Consider the following 12,287-nt stretch of genomic DNA (forward strand, 5'->3'; position numbering starts at 1 on the left):
AAATTTGTAAGCTGCTGAAGTCTGGGGGTTGCTGCTACAACATAGTTTAGCTTAAGCCGAAGCTTAGAAGGACTCGTTCCCGTGTTTTTGGTATGGTCTACGTGCTCTTCTGAAGGATCCTTGATTTATACAGGACCTATTCTGCGGAGTAGTCAATGAGAGGTGATGGCTGATTAGACCTCCTTTATGTGAGATTCAAATTCAAGGTAATTCAGGTGAGCTAGGGTGAATGCAGAGTAACCTCCCCAGAGATGTGTTCAAGCAAGCTACCCTGGACTACTTAGAGACTCATTTGGCACAGTAAGAGGGTATGAGTCAGAGCCCGGTTGCTGGCAGCGACCATTTATACCTGTATTCTCATGAAATGTCTCAAAATCTAGGGTCAGAAAACATTGTTGGGGCTGGAGAGGATGCCTCAGTTTGAGACACTGCAGTAGTTCACAGCAGAGAGAGATGTGCAGGGGTGTTGTAGCTCTCAAGGGCTCACTCTTGTCTCACTTCTTTCCTTGCAATTAAAGCTGATTCCATGTTGGACATTATTAATTTGCAGACAACAGCTTTCTCTCTCTTTCTTTCTTTCTTTCTTTCTTTCTTTCTTTCTTTATTTCTCTCTCTTTCTTTCTTTCTTTCTTTCTTTCTTTCTTTCTTTCTTTCTTTCTTTCTTTCTTTCTTTCTTTCTTTCTTTCTTTCTTTCTTTCTCTTCCTCCAAAGCAGAAAATTCAACATTATGCCGTCAGAGTTCCGATGGAGAAGTGGCTGCATTCAAAAGCTATCAGGAATCCAACTGCAGTTAAGTGATGGTGGGTTCAACAGTTTGCAGCAGCCCTTCAGAGAAGACAGGCTGTAGTTCCCTCCTGGGATGACGTCACCGGGCCCCTTGACGATGGTGCTGGTGGGAAGTGGAATGGGACAGTTAGTCGACCTTGGGCAGCAAGAACAGGAGGCAAGGAGAAGGCGACGTGTTAAAATAGTGCAGGGCAGGAGGCTGATTCCCTCCTTCGCGTTCTGGTTCGGCGAGTTAAAGATAGGCACTGGGGATGTTTTGGTTCTCAAATTCTGGGTGGCCACACACATTCTGCCTATTTCCTCCAGAATCAACAAAGGGATAAAAATCATTCTTAGTGAAGCACTCTCCCTCAAAATTCAGGAAGATAGAGTAAAAATTAAAAACACATTAAATCAATCCTAGTGACCAGACAGGAGGATCACAGGTTTGAGGCCAGCCTCAGCAACCTAATGAGGGTCTCAGTAACTTAGTGAGACCCTGTTTAAAAAAAAAAAATATATATATATATATATATATATATGGATTGGGGTGTGACTCAGAGGTAGAATGCCCCTGGGTTCAATTCCCAATCTTCCCGCTGCCCCCCCCCACCCAAAGAGAAAGCAGCTGGGATGAGGGTATTGATTTTGCAAACCAAAACTGTAGAGGGTGAAAGACAGGAGTGGTGGCACACACCTGTGATTCCAGTACTTGGGAGGCTGAGACAGGAGGAGCGCAGGTTTAAGGGCAGCCTCAGCAACTCAGTGAGGGCTTCAGAGAAAATAAAAAATGAAATAGGGCTGGGGGTATAGCTCAGAGATAGAATGCCCCTGGGTTCAACCTTCAGCACTACACGAAGAAGAAGAAGGAGGAGGAGGAGGAGGAGGAGGAGGAGGAGGAGGAGGAGGAGGAGAAGAAGAAGAAGGAGAAGAAGAAGAAGAAGAAGAAGAAGAAAAAGAAGAAGAAGAAGAAGAAGAAGGAGAAGAAGAAGAAGAAGAAGAAGAAGAAGAAGAAGAAGAAGAAGAAGAAGAAGAAGAAGAAGAGGAGGAAGCGGAAGAGGAAGAGGAAGGAATGAGGAGGAGGAGGAGAAGGAGGAGGAGGGAAAATGACTACACAGAGTGGAGGTGGCTGCCAGGGTCGCTGGTGGGCTCTTCTTGCCATAGCCCATCCCATCCTGTCAGGACAGCCTTGATCTGGAAACGGAGCAGCAGAAGTTAATGGCATGTGCTTGGCAGTCAGACAGGCCTGAGTGTTGTATCGACTTTACTGGCACTAATTCTGCTTGAGTGGACATAGCCTCCCAAGTCCCTGTTGTATCAAATGCAAAAGAAAAAAATTGCATGTGATAGTACCCAGTTTACACAGTGATCCTCCTGTCTCAGACTCCCAAGCACTGGGATTACATGCATGTGCCACATTCAAGTTTTTATTGTTATTAAAATAAAGTCAGAATTATAAAGTTATAAAGCTAAGCAGATGGGCCTTTTGGTTGGATCTGATTACTGATAGAGGAGAATAAAAAGCTATAATCAAGAATACAATACCGCCGGGTGTGGTGGCGCACGCTTGTAATCCCCGCGCTTGGGAGGCGGAGACAGGAGGATCGCGCAGGTTCGAAGCCAGCCGTGCTGGTGTAAGAGACCCTGTTTCAGAAATATAAAAAAATAGGTCTGGGAGCGTAGCCCGGAGGAAGAAGAAGGGCTTCCAGGAACCCCAGTACCACCAAAAAAAAAAAAAAGAATACAATACCTGTTCAGTAGATCTTGGCAACAAGACACCAATTCGGTGGTGTTGCTCGGTAGGCTGGCGTTGAAGGCATCCTCTATGATCCTATGGCAGTTGATGTCCACGGGCGTGCTAGAGAGTATGCCTGCCGGAGGAGCACCGCCATTTATTTTCATAACTAATGAAGCCACTAATGTCCTGGGCTTAGTTTCTCCAACCTGACCCACACATTTAACTTGACATATGCCGCCAGCAGCGCTGGCGCTCAGCTTTCTGCAGCAGCATAAGCTGCACATGCAGGCTGGAGCCCCGGCCTCCCTGAGAGGCGCCGCCTGTGGACCACCAGGCCCATACGCAGTACCTGCGATGCAGGCTGTCAGGAAGCAGGCGGCGGTCCCCGCGATCAGAGCTCTCATTGCACCCGAGGCGATGTCACGCTTCCTACAAGGAGCCATGGTCGCTGGGAAACGAAGGAGGTGTTTGAGGTTAATGTTGATTCCACAGCGGGCTGTGGTGACACATGCCTGCAATCCTAGGACTTGGGAGGCTGAGACAGGAGGATTGCAGATTCAAGACTAGCAACTTAGCGAGACTCTAAACAAGGTATCGAGACCTTGTTTTGAAACAAAAAAAATAAAAAAGGGCTTTGAGTATAGCTCGGAGGTAGAATGTCTCTGAGTACTACCAAAACCAAAAACACATTTGTTTTTTTTTTCTTTGTTTGTGGGTTTTTCTTTTTTTTTGGTAGTACTGGGAATGGAACCCAGGGGTCTTCTACCTCCGGGCTATAATCCCAGACCTATTTTATATTTTATTTGGAGACAGGGTCTCTTAAACCAGCTGAGGCTGGCTTCGAACCTGCACGATCCTCCTGTCTCAGCCTCCCAAGCGCGGGGATTACAAGCGTGCGCCACCTTGCCCGGCCCCACAACACATTTGTAGCCTCTAAACATCGTTCTGGTATCTGGGGTTGGGGGTGCACACCTGTAATTCCAATGCTTGGGAGCCTGAGACAGGAAGATCACAGGTTCGAGGCCAGCTTTAGCAGAAAGTCAAGACGCTCAGCAACTTAAGGAGAATCTGTTTCAAAAGAAACAAACAAAAAAGGGCAGGGGTGGAGTTTGGAGGTAGACTTCGCTTGCGTTCAATCCCTAGTGCCCTCTGCGCCCGCGCGCACACACAATTGTTCTGTAACTGGAGTCTCAAGTCAGTTGAAAAGAAAAAGGTCCTAAGTTTCATCCAAAGGGCTCGGTGAACACCGAGGGTCTGGCAAAGCAAATGGGTTGCACAGCGGCACCCACCAAGGAGATGGTCTGTAAGTTACCCGCCAACATCTACTTCTATGCCCCTGGCAGACCCACGAGCGAATCACAGCATTCCCCACTACACTGCAGCTGGCCCTCAGAACCCTTCGCTAGGGTCCATGATCAACCTCTTGGCACACGGATGCAGGTACAACCTCCGAGTGCCCCTGGGGTTGGGAGAAGAATCTGTGTACTCCAGTGTCTCCTTCCTGAGTTTAGCATGGGTACACATGGGAAAACTATATTCCAGATTATGGATAAAATAAATAGACCCTAGCAGGGAACGGAGGCATATGCCTGTGATCCCAGTTCTGGGAGGTTAAGATAGGAGGATTGCAGGTTCTAGGCCAGTCTTAGCAACTTAGCAAGACCCTGATTCAAACAAAAACAAAAACAAAAAACAAAAAACAATGGTTGGGGAGCAGGGTATGATAGCGCATGCTTATAATCCCAGTATTTGGGAGGGCGAGACAGGAGGATCACAGGTTCAAAGCCAGCCTCAGCAGCTTGGTGAGGCTCTCAGCAACTTAGTGAGACCCTGTTTCCAAATTTAAAAATATATAAAAATAGGCCTGGGGGTATAGTCTGAAGGTAGAAGGCCCCTGGGTTCCATCCCGAGTACTAAAAAAAGGGGGTGGGGGTTTGGAGATGTAGCATGGTGATGAATGCCTCTGGGGTCAACCTTCAGTACCAAAAACTAAGTAAATAAAATAAAACATAAAAAGGGCTGGCGCAGTAGCTCAGCGGTAGAGCAACTTTGGATTCAATAATAAAAAAATAAACTCCAGGACTTATTAGGGCCGAAGGATCACTTTCCCGTGATGTGACTAACACGAGGAGCCAGACGGAGATCAAAGTATGTTGAGGTCACATGCTCTTTTACTTACTCAGTCCGCCGATCACTATCCCCAGGGAACCGATATTGGCAAAACCACAGAGGGCGTACGTGGCGATGGTCTCCGAGCGGATCTGTAAGCGAGCACAAGCACCAACGCACTGACACTCATGGCTCGGCTGGGCTTCCTGTTGTGATTACAGAGTCACACTGACAAACCAGTGCAGTCTATGACATCAAATACCTATCGGTGCCTGGACCGACTTTGAGGGAGGGTGGAGAGGGCTTGCATGTATCCAAGAAACTGTCTATGATGGACTTGGAATCAGTGGTCTTGGTTTCTAAAAATGCTACTTTCTGCTCACTAGGAACGCCTAACATCCCGTATGACCCAGCCACCTGCTATAATGTGCCATGTAGGGTACTGGGTGGTGGAGATACAAAATTAGTCCCAGAAGATATTCTCATTACATTTATTTGAATTTGACAAAGGACTAATTCAGAAGAGTGAAAGAGCTGCTATAACTCAATAATAAGACATATACAAGGAAAAATGGATATATTTGGATACTTGACCAAAGGTATGCAAATAGCCAAGAAGCTCATGAAAAGAGGTGAACTTCACCTGGGTGTGGTGGCACATGCCTGTAATCCCAGTATTTGGGAGGCTGAGACAGAGGATTACAGGTTTGAGACAAGTCTAAGCAATTTACTGAGCAACTTACTGAGACCTTGTTTCAAGAGAAAAAGTAAAAAGGGTTGGGGGTGCAGACCTTGGAGATAGAATGCATCTGGGTTTAATCTCTAGTGCCCCCCAACGCTAACATCACTAGTTACCAAGTAAGCATAAACTTAAAACAAATAATGAGATTCTACTATACATTTACTAAAACAGTTAAATAAAAAGACCCGTAATAGCTGGGCGTGGTGGCACATGCTTGTAATCCCAGCATTCGGGAGGCTGAGAACGGAGGATCGCGATTCGCAGACAGCCTCAGCTACTTAGGGAGGCCCTCTGCAACTTAGTGAGACCCGGTTTCAAAATAAAGAATAAAAAATATAGTAACACTAAGTGTGGCAAGATATAAAGCAACTGAAATTCTTATTCATTGCTGGCAGGAAGAGATACACAACCTGTTTAACTGCAGATTCTTTTTTAAAATTTTTAAATTTTTAAAATGTTTTATTTTTGCAGTACTGGGGATAGAACCCAGGGGCATTCTACCTCCGAACTACACTCCCAGCTATTTTTTTTATTCTTTATTTTTGAAACAGGGTCTCACTGAGTTGCAGAGGGCCTCACTAAGTAGCTGAGGCTGTCCGTGAACCGGGATCCTCCGGGCTCACCTCCCAAATGCTGGGATTACAAGCACCACCACACCCAGTTTACTGAAGATTCTTACCAAGTCAACACACCACCTGTATGTACCAACCATTTCCCTAAGAGAAGTACAAACACGAGCCCACAAGAAGACACAACATGAATATTTACAGCAGTTTGACTCCTAATTGTCCCATACTCTAAACAACTCACATGTCTTCCAGTAGGAAAGTGGATAAGCGAATTGTGCATCCCTATACAATAGAAGACTTCCCTGCAAGAACGAGGGGTATTGTACATGACGGCACGGATGCTGAGCCGCTCACTGAAACAGGCAGAAGTAACCGACAGTGTAAGGTAGACCACGGGCTGCCGGGGACCAGTCTTCAAAGGGTTGATGACAACTCGGGCCAGGAGGGAAATGGAGGAACTGCCCTGGTAGGGAACTCTGGGATGTCATGGGAGCTTCCTTCCAGTCTGGCTGGCTGTGTGCTGGCCTGGGCTCCTCAGCTCTGGCCACCCAAGGGTATTAGGACCCCCACTCGGAAGCAGGAGGATGAGCAGCCCGTTCAGAGGGCAGCGAGAAGACCGAGGTGGGTTTGCCGAAGCACATGCCACGCGCTCTGTGCCAGGCCAACAGGTGCTGTGTGTGGCAGGCGCTGCCGTGTCGGGTTGGCTCTGGAGAGTGATCGGGCTGCTATCACCATAGCACACCGACCTGGCAAAGCTACCCACATCACTGGGACAATAACTGTCTTTTCCAGTAGCCCCCCCCCCCAATCTCTATGATTTGATTCAAAGAACAAACCACACAAATGCTACATTCACAAAGTAGTACCTTCTTATTTTTCTTGTGCTAACTGGATTTTTGAAAGCTCACATTCAAGATTCAAGTGGTCACGGTAAATTTTTTGTTGTTGCTCACAAGGCCCTCTTTAATAGTTTCTGAGAATTCCTTTGTTGAGATTTTCAGGCAGCGGGCATATAGCAGGCAGGGGAAAAATATTGAGTATTTGAGCAATCCAGGGTTCCTGGAAAAGCCCATCCTGTGCTCCGCTCTTTCTAGTGCTTTGAATTTAGTTCGATTGCCTTCAATAGCAGGCATGCTTATTAAGAGAGGGTGCGGAGAGAGCTGGAATGAAGGACTTCTTTTCCCCATCAGGGCTCTGGGGAGGGGATACACAGATGTGGCCACGCACGGCTTTATAAGAAGACAGGGAGGTTGGATGGTTCCATTGTGCCTATGCCCACAATGTGAAAGACTACCTGATGGAACGGGAGAAGCTACACTAGGAAAATAACAGCAACGCACTCCACAGCTCTCCAGTATCTGAGCAGAGATGCTCTGAGTACAAGGACGGCCATCAGGGGCTACTGCTAATAGCAAAAAATTGCTATCCGTGTCCACCAGCAAGCATGGTTAGATGAATTATGGTGCGATAGAATATTATGCCACAGGCACTGATATGGAAAGTTACCCAAGACTGAGTGAAAAAAGAAAGAAAAAGAAAGATTAAGAACAGTGAGCACAGGCTCCTCCGCAGAGGGGCAGAGAAATGGGGAGGATGATTTACTTTTCTCTCTTTTTGTACATTTTGAATTCTATACCATGGTATGCATTATATCTAAACAAACAAACAAACAAACAAACATAAAATATTATCTTTTTAAGGGGGGAATACTGCAAATTGAATGCAGGGGCATTCTACCTCTGAGCTGCACCCCCAGCCCTTTTGTAAATCTTAAAACAGGATCTTCCTAATTTGCTGAGGCTGGTCTTGAACCTGCAATCCTCTTGTCCTGAGACTACAGCCTCTCAAGTCCTGAGACTACAGGTGCGTGCCACTGTGCCTGGCTGCAAATATTATCTTTAAGAAACAAAAATTGATGAAGAAATAAAAGGCTTGTTCTCTGAGCCTGGGTACCACCTAGCCATTCTGGCTTCACATCTCGGTACCACTAGGGATGTGCCTTGTGGACCACGCTCATGTGGCATATTTTCTAGGACAGTGTCAGGACACATCCAACCTCTTGTCGGTTGGTAAGCAGAAATCGCCGAGGTTCTTCCCCACTTCGTTGATTGGAAATCAGAACATTTTTGGAGTAATGAAATGCCGTTTCCATCGCGACTCAACAGCAGCAGAGGCCACTGGGCTCACGCGCCCACCTGTGCTCCGGTCCCCGCCTTTGCCTGGGCCCCAAGGCCAGCTCAGCGCGGCAGTTCTATCTCCGTTTTCTCAACAACCTTTGCACACAACTGCTTAGCAATGCCACAACTGGCAGCTTGCTTTGCTCATTAAACAAAACTACGTCCTCCTGGCAACTGGCAGGAGAAACATTTCACTTAATTTAGCCTATTGTTTACTTTTGGCAGGGAAAGAAACGGGTTTAGGTGACATTCAAACAATGAGGGTAATTGGCCAAGTTCCACCGGGAGGTCGGTTGAAGAAGCGGAATGTGAGAAACAGAAGCCCACAGAGGCCTGCTCGTATCAGATGCGTGGGTCAGCGTGCCCCCAACGGAAAATCGAAGTCAGTACTGTCCTGGAGCAGACTGGGGTACTTGGGTATCAGCACGATTGGTCTTTGGGGATGGCGGTGCATCCGGGTGAGCGGTCTCAATGCACGGGCAGCAAACATTCCTTCCTTTTTCCTTTGAAAACCCAAGGCATGTGGGGCATTAAACTCATGGGATTTTTTTTCAATGAGTAGTGGTGGTCAGAAAAGTTCAGTTTCCCTTAGGGTTCCCACCTGTGACGTGTTCAGGGGGAGAGAATGAGATTCAGCTGCAAATAGAGTCTCCCCTGAGTTCCCTGGCTCCGAGTCCAGGCAGACGTGGGCAGCTCTCGGCATGTGGCTCCTCTGAGGTGCTGACATGGTTGGGGTGCCTACTCGAGGCTTCCGATCACAGACCCGAGCCTTGTCCTGCCCTCCTTCCTCTGGACAGCAGCAATAGCATCTTACTATTTCTGGAGGCTGGCCAGGTACTATGTTGCACTAGCAGCTTCTCAGAGCTCATAACAACCCTTTAGCTGGAAGGAGGAGGGCTGCATGATCACCGGACACCAACACCACGAGTGCAGGGCCTGCTATAATCTTACTTTTGTATGCCCCCAAAGCCCATGAATTAAAGGCTTGATCCCTAGCCCTTGCTGGTACTGAGAAGTGGAACCGTCAGGAGGTGGGTCCTTGTGGAGGGAAGTTAGTTCACTGAGGGAGTGCCCTGGAAGTGGATACCAGGACCCCACACCCTCCTCTTCCTCTCTGCTCCCCTGAGGTAAACAGGCCTCCTCCACTATACACTCCCACCATGATACACTGCCTCACCCAGGTCCAAAAGCCAGAGGGCCAAAAGACAATAGACTGAAACCATGAACCAAAATAACCTTTCATCCTTATAAGTTGATTAACTCTGGTATTTTGCCACAGTAATGCAAAGCTGACTAACACAGGGTCTTGTGACCTGCTTAATGTTATGGTCTTGGTACCTACTGCATTGCACATGGAATACATTCGATGAATATCTATTGGTTGGTTGATTGCAGCCCTAGCTCACATGACTATAGATTGGTGTCTCTAGGCCTCAAAAGTAAATCATCACAATGATACGGTTTAGCTGCATTTCTCTTCCCTACCCTCCACGCACAATTCAGCAGAGCTGAAAATAACGGGGTGCCGTGTACATTATGAGCGCCACAAGAAAGGGGGGTTTTGTTTTGTTTACTGACATAACTCAAGTGCTAGCATAGTGCCTGGTAAACAGAGGCACATGCTGCTGGATGGTAAACGTGTTCATGTGAAGAGACCTACTGGAAAACGGGACTGTTGACTCACCGACATATATTGCTGAACGCCATCCACAAATTTGGGTCCAGCCTCTTTCCTCAAATTGATCCATTTTGACAGGTGCTCATAAGCCACAAATTCATTGAAGAACGTCTTATAACCTATGAGTCTGGCAACCATAAAGCTGTCTTGCCAGTCTACTCCCATCATGAAGGAAAACGGCATGAAGACGTAGGAGCAGATCAGCTGCAAGAACAAGAAGGGATGCTTGGTTGGAGCCACCCTTCTGCCTCACCCTCGTGACAAGGTTGGTCCTGCCTCCTCTGTCTCCTTCAGGCACAAGAGATCCCTTCACATCCAGCTACCCATCTTTACCTTTTGGGAGCTGCTATGGCTACTTTAACTCCTGCTGTGGCCATTTAAGCCATGCTTGCCTTCACGGAGATGCACACTAATGCTTGGTCCCCAAAGTAATGATGCTAAGGGGTGGCGGGGCCCTGAAGACAGATTAACGTTTTTCTCATGGAACTGGATTCATCGTCTCTGCAATGGATCTGTACTCCAAGGAGAACATTGTTAAGAAGTGGCTGGGCTCGTCTGTCTCCCCTGGTCCTTGGTAGGGCCGCTTGCCCGTTTTGCTTTTCCAGCACGCAGGTGTCAGCAAGGGGCCTTCACCAGAGGCTGAGCAGATGCAGCATTGGCTTGGATGCCCAGTCTGCAGAACTGAGCCAAGTACATCTTTTTTCTTTATTCCGTTATTACAACAGAAAACAGACTGAGACAGGAGTTGAGGCTGGAAATGAAGCAACCTAGATTCCTGGGGAAGGAGTCAGGGGAAAAGAGGGTTGAGAGGAGACAGAGAAGGGGTTGGGGAGGAGCTTCCGCAGTGTGTGAGAGCAGGCCAGAGGGATCAGGGAGGGCTGCCCGTGGACTTATTCTAAAACCATCCAGCACAGAAGCCTGGCAGAATTATACCTCAAAACTCAGCTGCGGGTAGTCAAACATGTTTCCAAACCAGGACAGGGCTGAATTCACAAAAGACAGTAGGGCCAGGAAGGCGATGAGATTCACGGCGATGTTTGCCACCAGAGGGATGGAGGAGGATGCTCCCTGGCTCGCAGCTTCCAGAAGATTCCTTGAATCACTTCACCAAAAGATTGAGATTCCAGAATTACCAAGGTGGACACCACAGGGTTACCAGTGGGTACATACCGCAGGTGCAGGAATGGCAGAATCCGAGCTCATTTGAGTAAGAGGAGAGCCTTCAGGCCCGTGTCTTGGTCAAATACTCACCCGAATCCCCTGAAATCATGAATCATGGTGGGTTTTAAGTTGTTGAATATATACAGATGGTGGGCATAGAGGTATCTAACTCTGTGTGTGTGTGTGTGTGTGTGTGTGTGTGTGCGCGCGTGTGTGTGCTAGAGATTGAACCCAAGGCTTCATACATGTTAAACACTTGGCTAAACCATTGAGCTACGTCCATAGACCCATTATGTTTTTACTTTGAGACATTTATAATGAAAACTGGGAAATGATAAAATATTATAGGTTTAAAAATTAATTACTAATAGTAGCTGTTGGACAATATTAATAAGATATTTATGGAAAGAAAATAGTTTAAGGAAGACCTGTATCTATCACTTTACTTAAGAAAATTAGTGTCACATCCTCTTTAATCCCTTGATACTGCCCCGGATCCCCTCCCCACTCCTGTAGTCTCGGGGTATCTGGCTCCCTGACACTGGCTTATCACTTACTTTACTTACAATTTTCCTACGTGTCTGTATCCCTAGGCAATACACTGTGCAAATGTGTGTGACTGCTAACTTGATAAGCAGAATCGTTTATAGGTTCAATATCTCTTATCCGAAGGGCTTGAGAGACCAGATGTGTTTCAGATTTTGGAATATTTTGCATATACATATTGAGATGTCTTGGAGATTAGACCCAAACTATGTTTCATAATGCCTTATTCACGTGGCCTGAAAAAAACTTTATATGATATTTTTAACAATCTTGGGCATGAAACAAAGTTCAATGGTGTGGAATTTCCTACTTGTGGTATTAAGCAGAGTTCAAAAAGTCTTGGATTTGGGGCATGTGGGGTTTAGAGTTTTGGGTTAGGGATGCTCAACCATTACCGCATCCTTTGGCAATTTGCTTTTCCAAATTGGGTCACAATTCACTTTCCAAACCAATAAGGGATGAGTCCCAGACACGTGTTGGGTGATGAATTATGTTATTTAACGAAATACTTTTGAATATTTTATATCTTGCTGCTCTTTCTTTCTTAACAGGGAAAACCAAATCAAAACAAAGAAAGCAAACTGGCTTTGTTATATGAGAGGAAGCTCCAGAAATGCCTATTCTGTATCTCTCCACTAGCCTTAAATCCAGGCTCAATAAAGTCTATGGGAGGCTGAGACAGGAGGACCACAGATGTGAGGCCAGCCCCAGCAACTTAGTGAGACCTTGTTTCAAAAGAAAAAAAATTTAAAGAGGATTGGGAGTGTAGCTTGGAGGTAGAATGCCCCTGGGTTTCATCCCC

At 46.7% G+C, this 12,287-nt stretch overlaps 1 protein-coding gene across 1 annotated transcript in view; it reads right to left on the reverse strand.

The window, feature by feature from the left end:
• Positions 1-762: 762 nt before the first annotated feature.
• The window catches only part of SLC28A3 (solute carrier family 28 member 3), a gene marked incomplete at both ends in the record, with an annotated part of 116,320 nt that continues 104,795 nt past the window's right edge, over positions 763-12,287 (reverse strand). Inside the window, 6 exons of the mRNA XM_080709002.1 lie at positions 763-889; positions 2,516-2,636; positions 2,853-2,951; positions 4,683-4,764; positions 9,785-9,982; positions 10,712-10,880. Of these exons, the coding sequence (XP_080565128.1) occupies positions 763-889; positions 2,516-2,636; positions 2,853-2,951; positions 4,683-4,764; positions 9,785-9,982; positions 10,712-10,880 (796 nt within the window). The remainder of the gene's footprint in view (positions 890-2,515; positions 2,637-2,852; positions 2,952-4,682; positions 4,765-9,784; positions 9,983-10,711; positions 10,881-12,287) is intronic.

This window comes from Muscardinus avellanarius (assembly GCF_963383645.1).
Source record: "Muscardinus avellanarius genome assembly, chromosome: 13".
In the NCBI taxonomy this organism is placed as follows: Eukaryota; Metazoa; Chordata; class Mammalia; order Rodentia; family Gliridae; genus Muscardinus; species Muscardinus avellanarius.